At 39.3% G+C, this 27,657-nt stretch overlaps 1 protein-coding gene across 2 annotated transcripts in view; it reads right to left on the bottom strand.

Moving 5' to 3' along the window:
* Nucleotides 1–27,657, bottom strand: part of JAM2 (junctional adhesion molecule 2) — a 66,009-nt gene that overhangs the window by 9,071 nt on the left and 29,281 nt on the right. For both annotated transcript variants that reach the window (XM_072432231.1, XM_072397949.1), the window contains exons 2-7: nucleotides 21,695–21,760; nucleotides 17,071–17,187; nucleotides 14,526–14,675; nucleotides 7,401–7,588; nucleotides 5,999–6,101; nucleotides 5,751–5,858 (exon numbers count right to left, since the gene is read on the bottom strand). In XM_072432231.1, coding sequence (XP_072288332.1) covers nucleotides 5,751–5,858; nucleotides 5,999–6,101; nucleotides 7,401–7,588; nucleotides 14,526–14,675; nucleotides 17,071–17,187; nucleotides 21,695–21,760 — 732 coding nt within the window. The remainder of the gene's footprint in view (nucleotides 1–5,750; nucleotides 5,859–5,998; nucleotides 6,102–7,400; nucleotides 7,589–14,525; nucleotides 14,676–17,070; nucleotides 17,188–21,694; nucleotides 21,761–27,657) is intronic.

Here is a 27,657-nt window from a genome sequence, read left to right as displayed (position 1 = left end):
AAAAAGTAATTTGGAAAAATCTAATGATCCCTTTTAAACCAGTTCTTTTCTTTTTTTGTTGTCATTTATTTATGAGAAATCTAATATTTTAAAGGTCAGACAGAATTTGTAATGCCATAAAACACTTTTAGCACTTACACAATACATTATATTATAGAGGATTAAACATCAGATCAAAATGAGAGCCAATTTTAGAACTTTTGGGAACTATGGTGTCATTGCTCTCAGTTGGCCCAGGGGCACAAAGGATCCAGGGCTCTGCCAACTATCCTAAAATGAGGAATTAACCCCTTATTGTTGGGATTTGGGATATAAGTGAGACACGCAGCTACTTTTCTATTTTAGTGAGACACGCAGCTACTTTTCTAATTTTATCTATACCCCAAACATAAATGTACAGTGCTACGTAATATGTTAGCGCTATAAAAACCATGTTTATTATTAATAATAATAAAATGTAACACATTGCAGAGTAGCAATCCTTAGATAAGGCAGCTGCATTATTTTTCTTTTATTCCAGGCTTGTTTCTTTTATTAATTTGCTGATCTTTCCAGTAACACACTAAGGGGCATATTTATACAGCAGTGAATTTGACTTTTATAAAGCATTCACTGGTGATAAATGAAATATTCTTATTTAGAATTCATCTATAGTGAAGGGCTGGGATTCTATTGGTTTTCCGTAGAATTAAATGATTCGTCATGTTTCATGAAGGTCAGATTCACAGCTGTCACCCTATACCAATCTCCTGATATGGATAACATTTACATCCCAGGGCCATTGTAAAAGCTGACACCATTGTGTCTGGTTTTAGTTCAGTCCGCAGGAAAATACCAGGATATTGGGTTTCAATAGCTATTTCATGTACATGCAGAAAACCAATGCAGCCACCACATCTCAGGGCTGAAAATTCAGCAATATATCACATTTTTCTTCTTGGGTTTATATAAACTTTAGAAAGATCCATTATGATTGATGTTTTAATGGAAAGCTTTTGGTTTAAACCTGTCTAGTTTATCATGATATAAAAAGCAACAATAAAAATGGCATTTCAAATGTAAACATGGCATCAAAGATAACTTCATGGGTCAATGTTTTGGAGAATTTAGAATATGTAGTCACTGACAATGCAGAACTTTTTCCCATTTAAGAACAGCAGACAGAAAGCAGCAGCTGTGCCCATGTTTATTAGTCTGTACCATGGGGAGTCCGAAGTGTCAGAAGTTTATCAATTGTTATCTGCTTGCTCAGCTCATGACATCAAGCAGAGGAGCAGGAAAGAGGAAGGAACTTCCATATGTGACAAGCTACAACCTGGGAAAACTTTCCACACTTCAAACATCATTAACAAAGGAAAAAGAAAGAAAACATGTTTTTCTTTTTTTTATATAATGAAACAAAACATCATAAAAAAACAAACAAACAAGCTAATTAAATTAAACTGAAAATAAAACAGATTCTGCCTCTGACTAGGGATGTGCCAATCAAAATTTGAGGACTTTGAATCCCATTACAACCAATGCAAAGGGAAGCTTGGTATTAAATTCTGCCCATTTGTAGAGCTAAAAAGCAAGTTATTGTCAATCAAAAGGAATGGGAACAAAGGCACTGGCATGGGGGACAGATACTAATGCCAAAATGCTTTCACTGAATTGTCTGTCACTAGAAACAATCCTTTGAAATCATTTCAGGCAGCAATAGAATGAGCGCTCTACACACAGCACTATAAGATTTTATGGAGAAGAGGTGGCAAGGATTAGCAGGAGGCTCCCTGCTGAGTCCCCCCCCCCCCCCTTCACCTAAAAAAATTACAGTAATCTTTCACAGCCACGATTTCCAAACAGTGTAGGAGGACTACCATAAACAATCAAGATCCTGAACATTCATCATAAGCAAGAAATACCTAGCGTTTGTACATGGCTTTAGAGTAGGGCTTCATACCCACTTTAGACTTTTGTCACCTGAGATTATTTTGTCCATTGAACGAAAGTTTATCATGTGTCCTCCATCATCCTTGGCCATCAGCCCTAACAGATTAATAGCGATGGTTCAGTGGTTAGCACTCTGGCCTTTGCGATTGCTAGTTTCCAGGTTTGAATCCTGGCCAGGGCACTGTCTGCATGGAGTTTGCAGGTTCTCCCTGTGTTTGTGTGGGTTTCCCCCCAAAAACTTCACCTTCGACTACATTATTGACATATGACTATGGTAGGGACATTGGATTATCAGCTCCTTTGAGGGGCAGTTAGTGTCACGACTATGGATTTTGTACAGCGCTGCGTAATAAGTCGGCGCTAAAGAAATACTGTAAAAACCACCAGTGACTATCATTTCATGTGTTGCTTCTGTTCCCCCGTAGAACAGAACAGACTGCCTGGCATTGTACAGTGATTTTCCACCCAAAACATTCACTAATAATTGTTTTTGGCAAGATAAATTTAGGAGTTTATGCTTAGCATAACACACTGACAATATGGGTTATCTAACCCCTTAAATTATTGATTCTCGTAATTTGCTGACCTGGGGCAAAGGCTATGCACTGTATTACAATCTGCAAAAATTTGCAATTTGTAAATATTGTGAGTCCAGGGGATTTACTCTGACCCCTTCCCTCTTTCTCTGCCCAATTTTCTTCTGATTTCCTAACTAGGAATTCCTAAAGAGGACACAGCAGTCCCTTGCTGGTTAATGTACCCCATCCACACAGACCTGGTGAATTGCATCAGTAAAGGTAACAAAATAACGATTGTTTAGCAGAGGTTTGTGCTGCGCTGTCTGCTCCTCTAGAAGAACACATTCTATTTTAGTACCGGCAGAGTACATTGTCATACATGTGTGAAGATCTCCCGTGTTATGTATGGATTCTGCCTGCTGGGCCCAGCTTTAGTCATTTCCTGCGCTGTTCACCCTCTTTGCTCCCCCAGAGCTCATTGACTGCCACGCTGCTCGCTTTCCTGTCTTTGTTCAGCTTTGGCATCTTGTCTGCTTCTGAGGGCGTTCACTAGTCTAATTTTTTTTTCTTAAAGGAAAATAATATTACTACATTGTTTTCTTTAATTGCTTCATTCTAGTTACATACAATGCCCTGGCTTAGGACATGTTGTTGCGTTTGCTGACCTTTCTGTAGTTTACACACTCTGGGGCCAGTTTATATAATTAAATGGTGCTCCTGGAAAAATACCCACACCACCCCGGTGTCACCCGCTCCCCTTGGCACCGCATTACCTACCTGGGGGCAATAATCAGCCGACATATTGCAAGGGTAACACATGCTGCTGAAGTCTGTGTGTATTAAGTGTAACATGGCCATGCAAATTATTGGTCACGGTGGTGCCCTATGAGCCACACTAGGTAGCTTGTGTTCACATTTTATTTTGCAGCATGTATGTCCAAGTCCATGAACAAAACTGGGTCTCAGGACGGCCGGGTGTATGAGCTCACATAACTGCAAATTATTGGGAAATCTGTTACTTAGTTAAAACACTTTATCCCAACAACATCAGCAAAGGAAGAAGCTTTAGAATGTGTGCTGAAGGGCTTGAACCAGGTTTTGCAAGTTGAAAGGAAAGCAGAACCAACTGCAGATCAAACTCACTTATTAATATTATTATTTAGAAACAAGATTTATATAGCGTCAACATATTATGCAGCGCTGTACACACACAGGAGGAGGAGAGGACCAGAAAAGCTTTCAATCTATGAGGTGGGGGAAGTATCACACAATAGGTGGGGGATATGGAATGGTGGGGGAGTATTGTAGTGAGGGTATTAGAAGACAGAAACAGATGGCTAGGCAAGTTTGAAAAAATGGGTTTTGAGGGCTCTTTTGAATGAGCAGAAAGTAGGAGCAAGCCGAATAGGACGAGGAAGACCATTTCAGAGATTCGGGGCAGCTCTAGAAAAGTCTTGGAGCCGTGCGTGTGATGAGGTTATAAATAGGGAAGTCATTAGTAGGTCATTGGAGGAGAGAGGAGAGCAGCTAGGGGAGTATTTATTAAAGAGATCTGAGAAGTGTCCTAAACTGATGTAAAACTCATGCCAGCTCCACACCTTCCTTGATTATACTAACCTACCCTGTTGCCCATTCTCAAGCTTTTCACTATCTTGCCCAGAAATGGCCTCACTTTCCCCACCATCATACTGCACTTTGCAGTTCCTTCCGCCAGCCCCTGAGCCAATATAGAGAAAGGTGCAGGGGTCTGCGGAAGGAATCACAGAGTGTGATGAATGTGGCAGCTATCCAACTCTTCTCGGTCATATGTGAAGATTCTTCAGATGGTTGTAGCTAATAAATAAATTGAAAATGAAATAAAACAGATATGGGAAGTGTTGGGTATTGGGCTGCTTTTTCTGCAGATAGTTCCTTTAAAGTGAATACGTGAGTAAAGAAATTTGGAAGCTGCTATTGCTGAAAGGGCAAGTTCCAGACATTCTCATTCTGCCTTCACTACCTTAGTAAGTGACTGACAAGCATTTGGCCACTGAAGTCTTAAGAATCTAAAGTCATTCCCTTCATGCTTATCCTCAGTGAATTCTTCTACCCCTTGCCAGCCTTGAAGCTGGTGATGGGCACAGACAGAGGGTTGAATGAATCCTCAGGTGCTGGCTGCAACTCTTCTTTTGGTGCACACTTGCACATTGAATGCAAAAAGTGTTTTGATATCAGAAGGAACATTTCCAGGTGACTATAATAAAATGTCAATAATATAATTGTGTTTTAATGAACAAATTAAAAAAATATGATTGATAATTAAAAAAATATATTTTTGACTTTGATGGGAAAAGCCTGAATATTGTGAAGCAGCAGCAATATTAAATCCTACTTTTAGTGAGCACTAAACCCTGTAATATAACAATGCAGGTCACATGAAAACAGCTGTAAATATAATTTATTTTCCAATACTATTAATACAGCCGGCCGCACCCCATTCCCCGGGTAATGCTATCCACAACTAAATTTAACCATGGAACATCATGTCTGACCGCTCCTTCCACAGAACGCTTTTACCTTTCCTAATGCAGCATTGCAGATTTTTATTAATATGTGATCGGCACACGGATGTTATTTTAGATGTGTTAAAACTAAACTCCTGCTAGATATAAAATACACATATTACTGTGGCTCTGTATTCATTATTACATCAATACATTTATTTTTAGTGTCAGTACCTCAATTCTACCTGCTATCAAGGTACTTGGATCAAAAAATGTGTGCTGCATGCAACATTGTTATTATAGAATATGCTGATGGAAGGAGACAGAAAAAATGAGCAGAGGAATGACTTCATCAGTCTTCTGCATCTCTTTTATTGTCCATTCAAGAGTCTGGGGGTGAAGGGTGAACAGCACTGTATTCCCTAACATTGAGTGGTGTCATCCATACATTGTGCAATGGTTAGATGCAGTTGAGGAAACCTACTTTTCAACCTTTTAGTAAAATGCTGCATAAGAATATTTCACATTTACTGCCTGAAAGTTGTGGTTCTTTATTTTTCTGCTGAACTATTGCATTACTATATATTGATTATCCTAAAATGTGATCTTTTAATGTTCATCCCCATTCACATGGGTTCGAGGGCAGACACATCACCCCGTCTTCAGCTCATTCTAAACCCTCTGCATTTCTGATTACAGATTGATATTCAAAAAGTGATTAGGAAATGTTCATTTTGGAAAGTCCAGTATAATATTCCTCATTTACGGTAATAAAATATCAATGTGGTGTCTTTTTAAGATGTATTCCTGTACTTACCAGAGAAGTATCCTCGTCTCTGAGCGTAACACACACCACAGCCACATAAAAGGATTAGAACACCAACAATCACTACTGCTGATATGATCCCTGCCCAATTCAAATCCTCTGCAAAACAAATAAATGGTGCACATCATGAATATATGGTCAATAATCACCAATGTATGATAACAGCATAAAAACAATATCAACATATAAATAAAAGTCGTTCACACATATACTGCATTTTTTAAAGTTATCCCACTCACCAACTTGCATTTTCTTTGCAGAACACCTCTGTGGTTTCCCGATCCTATTATTGGCCTCGCAGTAGTATTCTCCTGAATCTTGCTTTGTGACGGTGCTGAAGTGCTGGGTGGAAATGAACACATTGTTACTGGCTGAGATCAATATGCTACTAAGAATAATTAAATCTGTGTGCTGTCCATCTGGCACTCTGTTAATATGGTAAAGCCATCCAGCGGACCTTATTGGTAAGTTAATAAACGCAGTACAAACTGTCTCATTGAAGTGGATCATTGGGTCTCCTAAACCTACACCGTACTTTTATGAAAGAGAAATTTGGAAACGTCTTTATTGTAAACAATTATTGGACAATCACATAATAGCTAAAATACCTGCTGTTTACTAAATAAATACACACAGTATTGTTATATACACCATGACTCACTGAATGGCTTATTGTGGTAGGAATGCCCCTAACAATTTTTTGGAGCCAGATGCTCTTCACACTTTGCCATTACCCCACTTCTACATATTTGGGTCTGATTTATTTAGACTATAGATAGACTATCATGGCAGAACCTGGAATTAATTTCCTGAAAATAGTTTGCAATTAGTTGGCACACATTTTCAATCCTGAAGCAGATTCATTCAAGGTTTCCTGGATCACCCAGGTTCACCCAGGTTCACCCATGAAAGTATTATCTTCTTCAGTCTTGGAATGCTTTAATAATTCCGGCCCATTTTTGGGACTTCTAATAAAAATGAAACTGTTGGTGTCATTTAAGATTCCTAATGACAGGGCACAGCCTCATCCTTCTTTAATAGTCTCTGTCTTTCTGCGGTTGGTGATTGCTTTCTACTTCATGCATCCTGTCCTTGCTCTGCCCTATTCTGTCCTAGTTTAGGTCTTCCATTAGGGCTCAGTTATTAGACCTTTTTGGCAAGAGTAATTTTTAATTAGTAAATGCAATGACCTACCCAACCCAGTTTCCTTATCAATATGAACCTCTCCATCCTGTAGGCTACACCCTCCATCAGCATACAATCCAATATCCCCATTCCAATAAGATTTATTTCAGCTGCTGTGTAGCCATCTAATATAAAGATAGGGATTTTAAACAACTGTTTCATGAGTTCAGTTGAAAAAGAAATATTGACCACTTTTCAGAATCCACAATCAGGCTAATGATTATTGCAGAAAGAGACGGGCAATGTCCCTTCTGCAATAATCCCTTTTAACAGCCTGATTACTCCTGATTACTCCGAGTATAGGGCAAGAAGCCAGCTTTGCTTTCCAGGATATCCGGCATTCTCTATGTGTGCCAGGAATGAATGAACTCCCATGTGCCTCCTTTTTGGAGCATTTGATAAAGGTATCATCATGAGAAATTGTCAGTCTTACACTGAACATAGCCCTTCACTAACCAGAGTTCCTGTGGTTTTATCTATTTTATAAGTCACATTGACTGATTTAGGGTTATCCAAAGGTAAGCCGTCCTTAAACCACCGATATTCGGATGCCGGATTGCCTTCATTCTCTCGACATTTCAGTTCTACGGCACTGCCGCTCATTGCCGAGCTGGGAATATCACACACTGGTATGCTTGGGGCCACTGTGGAAGAAAAACATAGACATAGTTACGGTTTTTACATTTCTTATTGTAAAAGAAATAAAATATAGGTGCTACAAAATGAAATATTACCAAAACACAAAAATGCAAAAAACACAAACCTAATGCCAACAATCCACATCTAAACCACATCAAATTTAGGTAAACTCAGTGGACTACTTGGACTTGGATAATAATGCCCACATTTATTGAATTTGGGGACATCCATTTCCATTTAAAAATTACAGAAACAAAGTATGACTTTATGGAACGTTTTCAGCCCAATTAACTATGTAAAATGATAATGACAGCAGCTATATTTTCTTTAGATGTACAGGTTACCTGGCTTCCAGCCCTGCATGATGCCCAATGTGGCTGACTCTGCGGTGTGGCTGAGATGGATGTGCTTTAAATCTGCACTCCCTTGCATTATTCTAAAATATTACATTATGTTCTGCAATCTGCTGTGTATTTTTCTTCCAAAGTAAGAAAGAGATGTGATTTCCTCTGTGGAGTAAGTGCCAGCATTTCCATTATTTAATGAAGTGCTCTTTTGCCTGTTTTCTTCTAGATGAGTCACTCATACAGAAAGCAGAATCCTACTTATTAGTGTATTGTTAGAAAATTAGCAGGAAGCTGGCTTGGTGTAAAATGGCCCTTAGACAGATATACTTACAAAACATGTGTATGTATAAAGCTAGTATAGTATGCCAATGGTCTGCTTTGCACAATGCAGAGATCTGTGGTGGAGGTTTTACACTGCACACCTTATTTCCTGTAACTACAGTTTGGCTATCATCCTGCATGCTAACACTTATTCAAGAACATCGGAGATGAGAGTTTTTTTTTACAATCAGCTATCTGGTAGAGAATCAAAGATATTATAGTTCTGTAGGATAAATTTACATATTGGTGTAATAGGATTTTGGAAAGCAATGTTTGCTAAGAGTAACACAATTTTGTCCTATTTGGTTTTTATGAATGACCCCTTATGTGAAATTTATGCACAATTAAAATGATTTATTCATTCAGTAGAGTAATGTGCAACTCCAGCTTTGTTATGAAGAACAAATAATGGCCAAGTGAAGTACATTATTAAGTCAAACATTGATTAAACTGATTCCTATAGTTGTGTATATACTAAGCACAGCACATGATGCTGAATTATCCAAATTGGTGCCATGTGGTGGATTTTACACATATACAAAAGAACAAAAAAGGACAGAAGGGGTTTAGTGGCTTGTAAATTATAATTATGTATTCCTAAAATAATTCATACATATTTAAGTAACAATTAGTGCACTCAATTAGTGCATCCCAAGCCCATTGTATCATCATGGGATTGGGGTATCCATACTATGCATACTACAGTAGTTTATAACTGTTTCGCCTATATTGGGTTCCTCGTTGGTAAAGTTGGGACCTTACCCCTGAGGAAGCCAACATAGGTGAAACGCGTTGAAAGGAGGATGTTGTGCTTGAAATTGGTGGTGCTGTTTGTGAGCATGAAAGTGTTGGATCCTCAACTCTCTGACGTATATCTGGTTCTGCTCCGTGACCATGAAGGCCTGGACATTTGATTCACATGTTCTTGCATCACACAGGAGCCCTAACTGTTTAAAAACTCTCCCATCTGTAGAAAAGACCCACCTGTTTCCTATCAGCCTCTTCCCCTGACATTCCTGAAGTTTTAGGGACCCTTCTAAGGACCAAACAAACTTTTTTTTTTACCATAACTACTTCAGCCGCTATATATATCTATTTAGCTCAGCCCTATGCTAAATGTGCACAGAGCATTAGTAGATTAGGATGTCCATTATTTACACTTTGGTGAAAAAAGCTATTTTTCCTGGAGAGAAGACAAAATGGAAAGTGGCCAGTAGTAGAAATATAAACAAATCAGATTCTGAGTGATTTGTCTTAGAAATGCAGCAGCCAGGCATGAAAAGCCTGCAGATGATACATTTCTACTTAATCAGACAGAAAGTATCCAAATGCAATTAATTATTAAAAGTGCAGAATAAAATAAACAGATTTTTTTTAGCTGTTTGGACTTGTCACCAGATAAATCTCCTACATGTTTGCAGTATAGGAAGGAATTTAGCTATACTCCAGCCTAAGCTAGGACCACGTGCCCCAGCTAATCTACATGTGATTGTGGCAGTCTCTGAGCTACTTAAAGGGCTACTGTCATCAAAATATAAGCTTTGGGGTCATATGCTTTAGTTATTTAGCTGTATTACCTAAAACATTTTTCTGTACTTGTGCTGGCATATATTACACATGAGGTATGCTATACATAAAATAGGGAGGCATCTATTCAGTTACCAATACAACAGTTCAGCCTTTATATAGCCTATTTCTATAAAATGAACCTGTGGGCAGGATATTGACATTCAAGTATTTCTTAAAATGATCTTTATAAAAAGGTCACATACTCCACAGTGCATGCACCTACTGAGGTCAGTGAAGGCTTGTTTTAAAGCTTTTTGGTACATTTGTAGATTATAGCCTAGCCACATGCTTATTAGAAATGCTCAAAGATAGTGTTTTGAATATTTACAAAGACATTGTGGAGTAGAGAATTATCCTAGGTCCCTCCTCATCTTTCAGTCTGGAATAAAGACTTTGGCCAGGATAAACATGCTACAAGGGAGTAAGCAAGTACAGAATCTAATATAGATATTTACAGTATGTGAGTTATCTGTTACCTCCAACAACCCTAAAATATACAAGTAGGTAAGTAGTTTAAGGCTTGTTTTTGGTATTCCTGGAAAAGTATGCCATTGGAAGATTCAACCACCCTACAAAACACCTGCCAACTACACTTATACATACAGAGTCATTTGGCTCAGCACACTCTATTAGACCCGGTGCATAGAGGGCACATAGCAGGACCAAACCCCCTTACCAATTTCCTAGAGGAAGTAAGCCTATCTGAACAAGCACACACATTCACAGTTGAGCAGAATGTGCGTGGAAGATGGAAGAATAAAGAATAGTCTATAGGTTCTTTCAAAGCCATGGGGTGGATATGTTCTGTCAATACACACTAAAGCCTTGCAGAATTTGTTCACTTCTTATATTCAATTAAGTCTACAAGTATAGAAATGAACAACGTTGTTACCAACAGATGCAAAAAACATGACCAGAATTTGGAGGGATATCCAACAACCAATAAAAACATAAATGTAATTCCTAACAAAAAAAATAGAAAAAACAAATGGAAATTTGGAGAGAATTAAAAAGAATGACACAGCTCCCCTCTCATGCAAACGTTTCTGCTGTGCTGCACCAGCTTCAAAGTCGAATATGCAATTATTTTCCCAAATTACCACTGTTGCTTTTTATACAGTGGTATGGGAGCTTTATAACCAAAAGTTTTCCTTTAAATCTATATGTATGAAAATACTTCCTCTAGGAATAACTGGGATTATGATGGAACCCAAAAGAAATAACAGAAACATTATTTATTTAGTGGTTCTGATAACATTACAAATAATATCATTTTAGAAAATCTTTTTAATGCACAATAGTTCATTTTTCTGGGGTTATGAATCTTGTATGCTGTAGGCTTTAACACCCTAGAAAAGCAGCTTGTACAACCCTCGCTAAGTGGTGACTTTATTCTCTGTGTTACTATGGCACCCCCCTCCCATTCTCTGGAATTTCGGCACAGCAGGCTGTTGTTAGTGCAGCCACAACATGCACCAGCAGGAAGCTGAGAGCTGAACACAAGGGCTGAAAACCGGTTACCTCTGTAACTCTGTGAATAATCAGCCCTAAAATAAAAAATCTATCAATTTCTAGTAAAAGGCAATTTTCTGTTGCAGTTTGTATACTTTAGATAAACTTTAGTAAAATAAGAAAAGCTCTCTTTGCAATAATCAAATCCCCTATTTCTCAAACTGTCTCCAAAAAAAGTCTGCTTCCCCTGCTTGATGTCCTGTTTGTTTAGGTTAATTGATGCACTGTGCTATTCAAACCGTTTCCTATGAGTTGGGAGCATGAAGGAGCCACTATCAGGATCATCATCATAAAATGGTCCTGGACTTAAAGAGGACAACAATAACATTACTACACTACAAAATCAAAAAGAAAGTAAAGTAGTTTTGAGGTGTCCATACTGAGGGCCAGGGGTGAAGTGGGGCGGGCACGGGTGGGAATGCCGTGCCCCCACTTTTTTTTCAGGAATGGGCACGCATGCCCACTCTTTTTTTGCAAAGATTTCTTTGGTGGGCCGTGGCTTTGGCTGGACCACCCCCCACGTGGTCAAGAAAAGGACCCCGCTGGGGGGCGCACCAGCCTGGGCCGTGGACCATGTCTCCTGTATGGAATTGCAGGCTCAGGGCGGTGGGCAGGTTGTCTCTCTGAACACAACCCACCAACTCTCCCATTACAGGCTCAGACCTGCGATGGGAGAGTTGGTGGGTTCTGGTATCATGACGTCACTCTGGAGAAAGTTTCTTCCCCTTTGAATAACACATAGGCAGGAGTGTAGTTGGGGGGGCATGTTTACATAGTACTATGCACCCTCCTCCTTTTTACCACTACACCCCTGCTGAGGGCCCTTTGGAAAAGTTATGTTTAGAATGAATTTATAAAAAATTAAATACTAGGAAGGAATTGGGGGCAGGTTAGGGAATACTGAGCATTCAATAATTTGGTATCAGATCATACTTTGATTTGGCCTAGCTTGTTCTGCACCCTCCACCCCAGTGCAGACAAATCTCCCTACTTTATTATACTCCTTCCATCTCCTTCCATCTACCCTGACTACCCTGACAATACCAGCAACTCATTCTGCCATCAGACAGACAGGCTGACTCTGCCATGTATACAGTGTTCTGTTTGGACTTCTCTGCTACACTGTATAAACACACCACTAAACAATGTAACAGGCTGGAAGGAAGGGGCCATAAGAAACAGCCTTCTTATATGACTTGTTCAGGCAATCAGTGTCAGAATAAGTAGCAGTATTACTACTTACTGTAGCTCAGAAATCATGGAAATGTTAGCTCAGTGGATATACATAACTGCTGAGCCAATCCGAGCTGAGCATGTTTATGCCAAAATCAGAACCATGTGACACTGAGATTCTCGTTCATCTCATGTCCGTGGGCAATATGATCCTTTTATTTAATAGATGCAGTCTTGTCTATCATTTAGTTGTGTGTGCTGTTTGCTGTGTTGAGTAACATATTTATTTTTAAAATAAATATGTTGCACAATGAAGATGTTCACAGGTTAGCAACCAGAGAAAGCAAACGCTCCATTTCCAGTTGCCCTGCCTAGTTTCTTAACAACTGCTGAGATGAGCTATTAGCCACACAGGCAGTGCTATGCTTTAAATGGCCTGAATGAGAGCAGGTAAGCATGACCACTAATTATTACAAATAAGAAAATTTAGTACTGTGCAGTTCTTTCATTCCAGAAGGGACAAGAGATATCCTGCTGTAAAATAAATGCACCTGCATAATCGTAATTTTCTTAACCTGTCCTAGCTCCAGGGTGGGCACTGTCATCTTTCTCCACTCCTTCTGGAGGGTGTCAGAACTTGGACCATTTTGATTGGCCATGCCTGGATTCCATAACTCCCATGCTTTCGCATATCCTGCTGGCATATCCTGGCATCTTTCACCCCAAAGCTTAGTGTTTTAAGAGAAGAAGATTGTGAATGGGCAGCTTATGTTCTATTGTAATGGGACAACTCCATGTTCCTTGTGCAATAAAAATTTGCCTGTTGCAATGCACAACTACAACACTGCAGAGCAGGAAGCAGAGTCTGTGATAGGCAAAAATGGCTGGCAACAAATATAAAATTGCAAACTACACATTGATGAGAATATTTACAGCTGGCAAATCTTCAATCATATACTCTGAAAAAAGACTATCCATTTCCTCTTTAAAGTAGATTCTCATGTTATATTATGGGATATGCATATCGCTGTAGGTGAGTAACTCATTAAAAGCTCTAATGCAAAACCCCCAGGTGCCAATCTTGCAAAACAGAAAAGGAAATGAATCAGCAAACTCCAGGCTGCAGTAATTATTTTTGTGTATATTTAAATAGCAGCATGTGTCACCTCTGATACCTTTTATGCCCAGAATGCTTATTTAATCACCTACATGTTATGGCTGCCCCTGTTGCAGTGTAAAGCTCTCTGGGATAAACACATTGGGCCAGATTTATTAAAGTTCTCCAGGGCTGGAGAGGATACACTTACATCAGTGAAGTTGGGTGATCCAGCAAACCTTTAATGGATTTCTTCAAAGTCATTTGCCATTTGATAGCAAATGTTTTGAATCCTAGACCAGATCCTTTCCAGGTTTACTAGATCACCCAGCTTCACTGATGAAAGTGTATCCTCTCCAGCCTCGGAGAGCTTTAATAAATCAGGCCCATTTTGTATAAATACAAGAGGCATGCATATTATAACTTGCCACGGTGCACTTTGAGTTTTTTTTCCAGATTTCCAGTATGCCAATGTAAAACTTTGCCGTTTGCTTCCTGTAATAAAGCCTAATCATTGCTGCTGTTCCACATTGTGCAGGGTAACAGGTCTTGAAGTATCTACCCTTCTATAGTTTTCTGCAGGCAGCCTGTAATGCATAGGTCTGCTAAATCCAACCAAAGTTCTGCTCCTTGGTCAGGTTATGTGCAGCACATGATGAAGTCACTGCTATTGGGTCTGCAAAAGCATTTGGTGCACACAAAGTGGATTTATTTGATTTGTGGCTGTTGAAAATGACATTTCCATGCAAGATTTGTGCCCGGAGTTCAGCCTAAAATAAACAAGAAAAGTTGCTGCAACCCGGAGTGTGGCGATTCATTTCCATTTTTAACTTCCATGTTATCTTTAGCACTGTCAGCTCAGCTCCTTTGCTCCCTATGTATTACCATTATGAGTGAGTGTCACCTGTCACTGATTCCACTTACCTAAGACAGTTAAAGTGATGATGATTTCATGGAAGTTCTTGTTGTCTCGAGGAGCGCTGACCTCACAGCGATATTTCCCTGAGTCTCCTCTTGTCAGGTTTCTAATTCTGATACTGGAGGTGATCATGTCCGCACGTGTCTGTAAATCACCTGTCGAAAAAAAGGACAATGTTTAGGAATATAATGATAGTAAAATTATATGAATAGCTTTTTTTTTTAAAATAGCTTTTGCCTCAATATTAAGCTTTAGTCCAGTATATTCCCGTATTGCACTAAAGGTCCTCAGTCTGATGGTCAGCATCATTCAAACCATTCATTTTCAGCCGAGGTCATCCAGTATGCACAGTGATGAGCTTGTTTCTCTGTCAATCTGCCCCATTCTACCATCAGCACATAATATGCCAACTTGTACTGCTTGTACACACTGAACTGAATGACTCCTGCTCCTCTAAATTAGGTATCAGGGGTGCTGTGTTGTTAGTAGAGGAAGCAGAGTATAAATAAAGGTCAGGATGACGATTTGCTTCGGACCTAGATCTTCTAACCTTCAGTGCTGCAATACTCTTTTTTGTTAAGTTTTGCCTATAATTCTGTTTTAATTACAGCAAGCACCATGATAAAACCTTTCCCAATTATATAAGGCCAAGTAAGGCTTTTTATTGTATAATTATTGTTTACACATTCTCCCAATCACTAGATATGTTATACAGTATAAGAGAGATAGGAGGAAAAGATGACTGAGGATCCACCAGGAAATTGTCATGGAGCTACCTCTTTAAATATAGATATGAAATTGAAGGAGAAGAGGTTCTGGCTCCAAAGTTGTATTGGTACAAACATTAATTATGTATTATTACAAGATCACAACCTTACTTAAAAGCCTTAACCTTACTTTAATTTTCTTTACATATAGCATAATTTGATTGTCCCTATACATGTCCCTAGAAAAATGTGACTTGATTTACTTAAGTCTCTACCTTAAAAACGTTTTAAAGCCGTATGAGGCACGTTTCATACACTTGCTTTAATAATTGTCATGTATATACCATAAATTTACCAGGCCATTAAACCTAGTTCTTTTCATAATTATTTATTCACAACCAAACAGTTTGTATTTGTTTTATTGATACGACTGATAAGCTTACTATGTAAAGAATATACATTGATCACATACCTCCATATGCAATAAACATAGAAAATACCCTATAAATGTGTATCCCTTGCACCTATATACAGACCGTATAAAGAATATACTCCCCTGAGGAAGCCCTTTGAGGCAAAACGCATCGGGTTCACTTATGACTCATACAATTAACAACTATGTATAGACAGAACTCTATGTCTAGAATAATATACTCCAGTCCAGTGCTGTTTTAAACTAGACTGAATATATGCTCAAATGTTATTTGTTGGATAATTATGTATGAAAACTACTTATACATATTTAATGTTTTATACCAATACAACTTTGGAGCCAGAACCTCTTTTTTTTGTTTCTCCTTCAATTTTAAACAGTATAAGCTCTGAAATTCCACTTTTAAAAATGTTCAGTAAGGCAGGTATTATTGCAGAAATAGGCAGGTGATGTCCCTTCTGCAAAAATCCCTCCTACCTGACTGATCGCTCAATGGAATTGTCAAAAAAACTGAATTGAGCATGCCCAGCTTGGGTTTGATGGCCCAGATACCCAACAATCCCAACTTCCCCTGCATTTGCCAGGAATGAAAGAACTTTTGCAGGTTATGTTATGTCATCCTGGCCCAGCCAATTAAGATGGCCGAAGATCTCAAGGAGGAAGAGGAGAGAGAAGAAGAGAGCAGCGTCCTGCAATGGAACAGGGACAGGATGTTATATTAGATTTAGTTCCACTTTAAGCCAAGTGAGTACAAGCACAAGATCATCCTAGGAAAGGATTGTAGCTTTGACCACCAAGTGCTGTGTGCCTGATTCACAATACAGTATATTAAGCACTTGATTTGGTTTCATTGGCCCCATAGGACACTAATAATCTGGAACACAGTCATTTCCCAAAGTGGCCATTATGGTAGTATCACTATGACTGTGTTGTGTTGGGGGTTAGTGTAGGGCTTAGCTTTTGGGTTCATAGCCTAAAGGATATTTCTACCCTTTTCTTTTTTTCTAGGAACCCTTGCCAAATCTCAACCACCTTACCCCTGCACAAATCCACCACAGCAAGCTACAAGTATTTATACCAAAAGCATGACCAGGCCATGGGATGATAATAAAGCTTAACTAGAAACACATTCCCTAAAAAAACATGCTCTAATAGCCTAACTCGCATACATATGGGTTATGGACATGTAAATGAATAAAATGTTTTTCTGGTGATGATCCTTCAGTGCCCAAAGTATTTCAGTTTTAGGAAGACAAGTAATGCAACAATAGCCTTGGCTTGGTTAACATACAAAAGGCTCCGATATGACTGTAGATAAGCAAAATGTAATACACCCAATACATTTTTTATTTTCATTTTGCCTTTCGTGGGCAAATGCTGTGGCTACTTCTTGATGGATCAGAACCTTACCTACTAAAGCATTTTTAAAGTAGACAAAAGAGACATCTCCACTGGTGGACACTTTTTTCCACTCTAGCCTGATATCTTGATCCTTTTCCAGTTTATATCTGCAGCTGAGGATTGTTTCTGTAAAAAAAGAAAAAGGATTTAAATAATAAGTGGAACAACAGACAAATAACTAAATCACACCTTGCAATGAATACAAAGACCTCCATATTTATTCCAAGCCTTGCTGGAGTGCACCAGTCCACCCACTTCCACTGATTAGAAATCTGCTGATCTAAATATACAGAATCATTATGGCAAAAGACTCCCAAAAGACTAAAGGTGCGTACACACTTCCAATTTTTATCGTTCAAAACGAATGACGAACGATCGATTGGGCAAAAATCGTTCGTAAAAAAAGTAACCAACGACGCCGACGAACGAGGAAAGTCGTTGGAAACGATCGTTGAACATCGTTCGTGTGTGCGGTCGTTCGTTGATCGTCCATGATCTGAGCATTCGTAATGAACGAACGTTCGTTCACTTTCCTGTCGTGCACATAGTTCTTCTATCGCTCAAACGATCGTATCCATTGTGTGTACAATATCTACGAACGATCGTGTCGTTATCTCTGTGTGCAGGATCGGTGCTATACGATCATTCGTAGATATCGTGCAGGATCGTTCGTCGTTCGTTTTCCAACGATAATAATTGGAAGTGTGTACGTAGCTTAACAGACATTCTAAAGAGACAATGCATTGACCCAATTACTTGTGTGAGCTCACAGCTCCTAACTGTTCCCCAATTAGAAAAGATGGTCCTTAATTTGAATCTATATCCATCTGTCCCTCTTTCCTTCTCTTTCTGGTCTGATATCCAACCAATTTCTTGGTCTAAAGTCCAACCTCTAAATAACCATTTTTTTTACTTTGAGATGCCACTGTTATGGAAAAGAAGTGGTTACAAAGGTACTCTGTGGATTTAACCAATCTATTGTATTAGTTATCTATATTCTGCATATCTAGGGGCCTGTCAGGGTAGTTCTTTGCCTGCATATTTTGTTATCGTATGTATCTCTTAAATGTGTGGATTTGAGATTGAGCTATTGGGCCCTGTAAACAGGATTTTTACAACAAAAGAGTAAACATGATAGAGGAAAACATTAAAAAAAATCCCTTAAATCTCCATCTGCTTCCTGGACAGAAGACTAAAATCGTGTTTATAAAAATTGTATCATTTTGATAGACCTTAATAAACTTATAAAGTATTAATATATGCCATATCATTATACATTTGTGGTTCTCTGCTCCCCCTTGCTGGTGACATAACAATACAACTCTTAATTCTGTTTTGTTCTCCCTCTCAGTCCAACTGGCTGTGATTCTGTTCTGCAGCCCACAGCTGATAGAAGCAGCCAGTCATTGCCTGATCCTCGCACAGAACCTATTCTTGGCTGTGGTGAAGATATATAAGTGCCAGATGACCAATGGGCAGTAAGACAGGAAGGGAACCCGTGTTGTCACAATTATACAGCCGCAAATAATGATGTTTTCAGGAAGACAGTGTGGCACAGCTAAAGTCAATTTTTGCTCTTTAGTTACACCTTCATTATCAAATAGGATTGCAATGTTCTTCTAACAATAAAAAATACCACCAAGGTGGTGTCACAGGCAGGAGAGCTGAGTTCCTGAGATAGTTTAAAGTGAGTGCCAGGGTTATCCGGCAGAAATATGTGACAAGGCGTCTCTGCAGAGGCACGCTGACCTTGCTGATAAATCACTGCTGATGCAAAATTATTCTACACACAGGACAGAACTAAAATAGACTGAAGGTTTCTTGAAGTTTAAAGATGAATTAATATGTTGGGGGGGTGGCACGGATTATTGTTATTAAAGCAAACTATTGGTGTCATGCTGGCAGAAGAAGTAACACAACAAATAAAGGGGATTGTCTCTATGAGAATCCTGATTGAGTGCCAAGTGTTTCATAATATTATATATGGATAAAACCAAGTTAAGTATATATTCACCCAAAAATGTATTTAGTTTTGGATAAAACATGGAATGATTGGATTCTTTATCGGCTTTCCCACTATGTAGCCCCACTGGGGAAGTTTTAGTGGCAACATTGTTCTCAGTACAGAAAGTAAAAAAAATGCACCAGGGAAAACTATAAAGCAAAACTTACACATTAGGGTAATGCTAAAACTTCAATCAGCTTTTTGTATGCTCATTGGTAAACTGAAATCTCCACAACTAGAACTTGACAAAGGTTATATAGGTTCCCAACAAAACACCAACAATTTATTTTAAGGCAGCCTTTCCAAACCTATTTAAAGCTTGAAAAAACTTTCAGGTGTCTAGGGAACCCCTGCTATAATTATTATATCCACAGCTCAAAGTACATTAGTGTGGTGGTCAATGGACCAGTAAGAAAAATGTCACCCTTACAGATAGCCAAAACGATCATCGGTGTCACTTAAACTGACCTGAGAAGTCCAAAATGCTCAGGATTCAAGGAACTCCTAAAAACCTCTGGAGGAACCCCAAGGTTTCATGGAACCCTGGTCGAGAAACACTGCTTTAAGTTATAAACATAAAAGATGAATCACATTGACTCCCATCCCCTGAGGAGGTGACAATCTGCCAAGCAATGGGTCAGGTTTTCTTCTATGATAAAACAACACCCACCCTACCCAGGCGACAGTATAAAGCTATGGGATCCTAAAAACTGGAAGCTCTCAAATTAGCAAACATCTATACCCTCAAGTAGTGTCAAGTAGTGTCCATGGATGTACCCACAAGCTTTCCCAATGGCCATTAATAAAGCCAGCCATAATGATGGGCCAACAGAACAGGTAAATAGGGTGAGAGAGGGTGAGTAAGCCTTGGATACCATAAGAAGGTTAAGTTTTGGAGCTCTTGTAATCTTCTTTAGGAACTTTTAGACCCGCACTTTATGCATGTGCTCACTTTATTAAATATTTTGCAATTTGTAAACGTTAAAGCAAAACACATTCAGGCTGCAATTCATTTTGGGTTTTCAGGTTAGATCGGCTAGCTGAATATTTGCAGCCCATTGGTTTTAGACAATGGGATAAAAGTAGTAGTTCAAGATGTAAGTTAACTTAAGAAATCCATCCAGTTTGGGCAGTAGCAATAAGAGGTTTTACTGCTTAGTCTGGAGTTCTTTCAGTGGATTTATAGGGCTCCTAGGTCCTATAACCTGCCACAGTTCAAATGGTATCAGGAACTTACGGAAAACATCCTGACACATCTTCTGTGAGGTTCTTATACATTGCATAGATTTAACATTATTTAATGTGAAATCCAGTAAATTTCAGGGCCTTTTTAACATTAAGTAATTGAAGCACTTAGCAAATAAGAATGATTGAAAGTATTGATTACTAAGTGAATATGCTGGCTTATTAAACTGACAAGCTTTCCAAATGTCAGTGTTGTTTTTCACCTAGACATACACGATCGGTTCGCAGCGTTCCTGGAAGCCAGACCTACACATTGGAAGCCAAATGAAATGGCTGGACAATGTCTGCGGCTGCTGGAAAGCCTAGTAAAACTGCTGACTATTCATCACAGTGACGGGCTCACTAATAAAATATATTCCAGATAATTATTTCTTGGATGAAGACATGAATTAGGCAATGTTTTCAGGAGCAGCAGTGACGATAAAATTGTCTGTTCTATATATTGCCTTTTATTCATTTTAGAACATATTCTTTCTGCATTAGCAAAAACACTACTGAGGTATACTAAAATGTAAATCAACAAATCCTCAGTCAGCTCATGCAGAAAAAATGTTTTATTATTCACTGTTTTTTTTATACAACTGAGAACAAATAAGCCTAACTTTAAGTGGGTCATTTTGAACATTATGTAAAAGGGTGGCCATGCCTATTACATAATGCCAAAAATGTGTTTTGTAATTACTTTTTTGCCAAGGTCCCCTCCCAATCTGTCTTTATTGTTGTGGAGGTAAAGACTAAAGAGGAACCCACAGCCTCCTGGTTTACATACGTCACATATCCCAGAAGGCTGTGGGCTGCAGTGAGATCGGCAGTCCTATTTTTTGAGGAATTTGGAAGAAGACATGTCACACAATTTTGCACCTGTGCAGTGCAAGATCAGGAGACATCAAAAAGGACCCGGAAAAAAGAAGATGGCGGCATTAGACAGAAAGGTGAACTCTGGAAAAGGAGAGATGCCAAGACAACTCGGGAATCACTGGGCATTGTTTTGTACATGGATTCTGCTTTAACTTTCAATTGTAAAAAATGAAATACATTCCAGGTCCATCAAAACAAAAAGAATGCAAAATATTTGGAAAGCAGCCACAGCTTGAGTAGAAAGGCATTATATAAAGAAGAACCTTTGCTTCCTTTGAAGAAGTAGTGGTCTTTCTGCACAGCCCCCCTGATGAACTCTAGAACTTCTAATCAATACTTCCCCATGGGTCACATCAGTTCACCATTTCTGGCACATGCCAGAACTGGCAATCACTGTGTGTTTGTTTGGGGCTAAACCTAGATCACTTAATAACAGTACTGCAAGTAACAATTACAATATTTATTACAATAAGCTTATAAATTGATAGGCATTTGACTGCATTTTAGAATATAGATTTGCAATACCTCCAAACTCCACTTCCCTGACATCAAGGTTTTCTGATTCTACAATCACTCCGAAGGACCGCTGACCTGTAAAATAAATACAAACAGTCAACACTTGCAATCAGGATAATCTGATTTAGGCTTTAGCATGTTAATGTAGTTACATAGATAATGTTCAATATGTTGTATCTGCAGCTTTTTCTAAAGTAAATACAGAGATGGGGCAAGGTCTACTGGTAGCAAATTCAAGGATGCCAAAATGCAAGAAACCCAGACCTCCATTTGGTGCTTAAGAAACACATTTAAAAATGTGGTATTGTGGTATTAAAAAATTGTGGTATTAAAAGTATTTAGAAAATGCCCTGATGGATCCATAAAAAACTGATGGAGAAAAACTTGTACAAGTCAATGGATAAGAGAACTTGAGAACGGAGAAGTGGGGTGCGCTCGCTCGCTCGTTCGTTCGTTCGTTCTCCTCCTCCTCTCTCTATAGAACAGAACAATGCAGGGTGTACAGCACTCATTCTGTCACTCTTTTGTCGCTGGAAATGATCATGAAAGATAGTTTCCAGTGACAAAAATTGCAGGTGTGTACCCAACCTGCAGGGTTATCAACCTGCGGGTGAACCTAAGGGTTATCAAGCAGCTGACAAGCATGTACATAAATAGATAATAAGTACAGAGAGGCACTAAGCTACAAAAGCTGTATAACAATAGATGAGAAGGAGTGCCCATCCAGTCAATCAAGGCCATGCAGATACGTTACATCTACTTTAAACAAATACCAAACATTAGTTTTACATGGACTAATAAAAAAAATGTGCATGTATTAAACACAATGACACCTGGATGACCACAAATAATGTGCAGAAAGATAAATGAAATAAAAAGTCACAAAATCGGCAGATATCATTTACACCTGGCTTCTACAAGGGTGGAAATCTGACTCAGTCTGTCTATGACACCCTTGTGATTGGTACTAAGCATTGCTAAACACTCCAAAATCTGACCCCATATCACACACTCATGTCTGAGTCAGGCCTGTGGCCGGTAGCCATGCTTACAGGATAACTTGCACAAAGTGAATAATTGTTAAGGTTAATCTGGAAGTAATGAATCATGGAGGATCATGAGCCATGAGTCAGAAGTATTGCAATCAAAAAGCCCACGCTTAATTTGGAAAGATAATTTAGTGTGTCTATCTTTTTAGCAGACAAACCGACCTCCTAAAACTGTGTGTAGGACTGTCAGATTGATATAAGTTTTCTTAAAATGACAACAGACATTAAAACCAACTTGTGACCATAGTTGATCTCAGTAGCTGTGTGCATTGTGGTGCAACGTATCCTTAAAATGACAGCGGAAAGTTCACAGTTCTTCAAGTCATTAGCAGTTTGGCTAATCCTACCCCCTGAAAACTGAATATCAAGGTAGGGTTTAGATACACCTAATCATCTGTTGAGATAGTCTGAAGAACAATTAGAATTGGACACTTCTGGGAATGTCCTGGTCCAATGCTGCATTTAATGGTTTGACCCACTGGGCCTTACTTAAATTAAAGCTCTCCAAGGCTGGAAAGGATACACTTTCATCGGTGAAGCTAGGTGATCCAGCAAACCTGGATTTGTGCTAGCAAATGTTTGCTATGTGCTAGCAAATGTTTTGAATCCTGGACCAGATCCATTTTAGGTTACTCGGATCACCCAGCTTCACTGATGTAAGTGTATCCTCTCCAGCCATGGAGGGATTTATTAAATCAGGCCCACTGACCCTACCATGTTCTGTACACTGTAATACTGCAAGGAACCAGAAAACCTCCATTCTCAAAAATGGCAGCACCTAAACTATATCCATTCTGTAGATAGTTTAGGTGCTGCCAGATTCCATTTAACTGATTTGTAAATTATCGAATGTTATGGCGCTTTACAGGCCAATATATTTTGCCCTAACTTACTGAATAAGCCTAAATCATCTGGATTTTGCTGAATAACATAGTTTTTCTTTTCCAGCCTAATACGTGAAACCCTCTGTCTGCTGTCCATGCTCTGATAGAGCAATTTGTGTTAGTTCAGTGGCCAGATACATAGCCCCAGGCCTGTTTTTCCTTTGTGAGTGTCTTATTCAATGACCCAAAATAAGATTCTGCTGGGGAACATTGCCATGGTTAACCTCACCGCCAACACAACCCATACAGTTCATGTGATGTGCCAAACTTCTAATTAGAATTTTCATGCAATTACTGTTCAGGGATTGGAGTGGGACACAGGAGGGTGTAAGGGCTCTGTACTTTGGCTTTGGATCTCAACCCTAAAAAATGTGGAGATGTAAATAATTGATTCAAGAGGGACACCAAATAAAAATGTTCATGCTTCATGAGTTGCCAAGCAAGCATGTGATCAAATTAAATAGACCCTTCTTTCACAAAGTCTGCTGTAAAAACTAAGCAAATATAATCACTTACAAAATGAGTTTGTCCATGTTCAGCAAAGAAAGTTTGAAGCTTAAAGTGAACCTGTCACATGCAATGCGTGAAAATGGAGGCCATTTGGTGGACTGAATATTCTGCCTATGAGTTGATGATACATTAGGTGAAGTCCCCGAGCAAAACACATTATTTTAATAACCAATGCAATGCAGAAAGTCATTTATCTAGTATAGTTTTGCATATGTGTCTGCTGCACAAATCTATAGCTAAAGCAGGGCCTAGTAACACATATGTAACATAGTAAGGTCCATTTCTCTGTGTTTGTGAGCAAAACAATGGCCATTATACAGAAAGGAGCTTAAGCCAACAACAGTACTGTTGGAGTAGAATTTTAGTAAAGCCTGAAGTTAAATTACTTTTGTGTTTTTGATATATTTTGTAGATAATTGAGTTGTGTTGAAACTAGCTGTATTCTTCTTATCAGTAAACTAACATCTGTATCCCCCCTAACCTTGAAACTCCCCTCTCCTTTATCCTAAAACATTCCATGCTTAGCAAAGCTGTTAATTGTATTTCTTGTTATTAACTAACTAATAAGTGCCTTCCACCCTCCTGTTTGATTATATAGACTGCGATGTGATAATAAAGCTTTGATTGATTTAACTACATGCTTAAGTTGTGTCATTACTCGCCCTCCCAGCGTTGCTGAAAACAGAAGATATGAGAGAGAGGGATAACTGGTCTGGGACCAGCAGGAGATTGCCCTAACAAGTACTCCTTCCCCTTCCAACCAATGAAAAGTGTTATATTTAACCCGTACTAACAGAAGGCCGGAGATATAATTTGCAGCACTATTCAGTATCAGCGTAGAGGTCTGCAATCTAAATGTGTGCACGTGTTCCTGCGTGTGCCATTTTGGCAACATGCCTTAAATAAATGACCACAAGTGTGCAGGATCATGTGTTTTGTGTACATGTTGAGATAAGACTAACAGCCATGGATACAGCAAAGATGTTTGAAGTCAACTCCAATCCGGTGATCAAAATCATCTGACAAGCAGAACAATGGAAATCTATCTATCTCTGTAGGGCAGATAGAGAAGTACATTGGCACTGTGTACAAGCACTTTGTAGGCACCCAAATGCTTTGACTTTAAAAACACTGGTTAGTAAGAAGTACCATGGGTCTAAAGCTACATACACACATGCAAATATAGTCGTTGGAAAGGATTTTTCACGATCCTTTCCAACGACTAAGCACTGCATGATGCATATACAAGTGCTGTACATACAGCACCGTTCTGCTCTATGGAGAGGGGAGGAGGAGAATGACAGAGCGGCACCCCACTGCGCGCTCTCCTCCTTCCTTTTCATTAGGATCGTTCGTCGTCCATCGTCGGTGGATCTGCCAGGATGGTCGTTCGAACGATGGATGGCAGGCGCTGTACACAAGACAGATTCTCGTCCGATATCGCCCCTGGGCTAATTATCGGGCGAGAACCATTGGACATGTGTACGTAGGTTTACATGTTGTATACCAGGAGTGTCCAACTCTAGCTCTTCAGGGCCATGATCTGCACAGATATTTAGTGTTTCTTAGGCTTTATAAAATTCACATAAGTATATGAAGCCTGGAGAAGCGATCTAAGTCATCCTGATTATTTGCCCACTTATCATGTCCCCCATATGGACACAACTTTTATTGTGTCCACAGCCCTGCGCTACTGTCCCCCCGGGATGTTTAGCAAGCAGGTCTGAGCCTGTGATGGGAGGTCCCTTTGGGAGGTCCCTGATGAGTGGGTGGTCCCTTTGTGTGACACACGGCTCCCTGCACATTAAAAATTATGAATATAGTGGCCCGTGAGGTCCGAAAGGTTGGCGACCACTGCCTCAGGACATTATCTGCACAAAGCATCTATTCTCTGTTCAGCTTGCACTGAGTTCCTCAAACAAATTCAAACTTGCCAAAAAGTTAACAGAATTCTGCCTAGACTTCCACCAAAGCACGTGCCAGTATGATTATAGATGGTAGATTATCAGATAACTTCAATTACCGTAGAAAATGCAGGCTGCAATGAGTGGGCGATATGCTGCAAGGCTATAAATTAGTATTTTGTTGCAGCAGAAACAATTTAATTGTAAAAATTATAAGAGGCTGACAAAGCTTTAACATCTTCTGCAACTAAAATGTTAAGAGAGACAAACAGATTTTGGGAGGGAGATTGTCTATGTCAGCCTAAAAGGTCATTTTGAGGCAAGGACCAATCAACAAAGCACCTGTAGTGTCTATGTAAGTGAAGTGTCTGACTCCAGGATGTGCATACTTTTGTAGTGTTCCTCTAACAGATGCCAGTAAACTTAGTAGGGTATGGTTTGCAAAGAGCCAAAACATGAATCAAATCCCGCCCAGTATGTGGCCTTCAAAGTTTGGAATAGTCCCCCTCCTTGCTATATACATTCCCGACAGGTACAATAGCCATGGGATCTGTCGGTCCCAACAGCTGACCGCTCAGAGCGGTGTGTGACAGATGCTAATAAAGAGCCAGGTGGCATCTCTAACCATGCTGGTCTGATATATATTCTTGGACTTTGTGGAATGCGCTAAGATGTTGCCACCAGCCATCACAGCTATGTGGTATGCAGAGAAGTTGAGGAATTTTGGCCACAGCAGCCATGGCAGAAGTTTGGTCATCCGTGATAACATTTTATACTGAAATAAAGTTAAGCAGAATATTTGGGAGCAGGAGAGGACTCTGGGAATCTTATCGTATTCAGGTTCTTGTCCTTAGACAGTTGATCCTTCAGTTTCAGATTTGCACATTCCACATTTTCCTCCCCCTCTGCTTCCCAGACCCTGGAATGTAACAGCTGGTCCTGGAACAGTTTCAGTCTATCACTTTTCTTTGTTTTGTGTTTAAAATTAGGAGCCGAGTGTCATCAGTGGTGTGTAGTAACCAGCAGGTCAGATCCAAATAGCTCTCATGGTATGATAACAACCTGCTTCTTTAAAGAGAAAGCATCCACAGAATTTTCAGCACAGGACATACTGCTGGGAATTCCTGTTATGTGATTATAACATTCTTTGTCACCAAAATTGTAAATCTAACATATGTCTTCATTAGGAATAACACTCACGTGTGGTTGGATGTGGTCAGAGTCAATTTGTTTTTCTACTTTTGGTATGCAAACTAATATTCAATACAAACCTACAAGAATGAAAAAAAAATATATAAAATTTCACCACAGCACTCCTCTATTTATTAGTACCTACATACTGTACTTCTTTACTGACCACCACTGAACCAAAGGACTTCGTCAATTACAACCAAAATACCCACGTTCTATTCCAATGCCCAACAATGGAAATCATCAAAGTACCCACATACATTTCTTTTGACCACCACTGCACTAATGCACTTCCTATTTACCACCTCAGCACCCATGTACTTTTCCCCTGACCACTACAACACTCACATTCTTCTCCACAATTCACCACGGTACCTACATACTCTACTTCCCCAATGACCACCACTGCATTAATGGACTTTTTCAATTAGCAC

Source organism: Pyxicephalus adspersus, chromosome 1, assembly GCF_032062135.1.
Source record: "Pyxicephalus adspersus chromosome 1, UCB_Pads_2.0, whole genome shotgun sequence".
In the NCBI taxonomy this organism is placed as follows: domain Eukaryota; kingdom Metazoa; phylum Chordata; class Amphibia; order Anura; family Pyxicephalidae; genus Pyxicephalus; species Pyxicephalus adspersus.
This window is presented reverse-complemented; position numbering and strand designations above follow the sequence as displayed.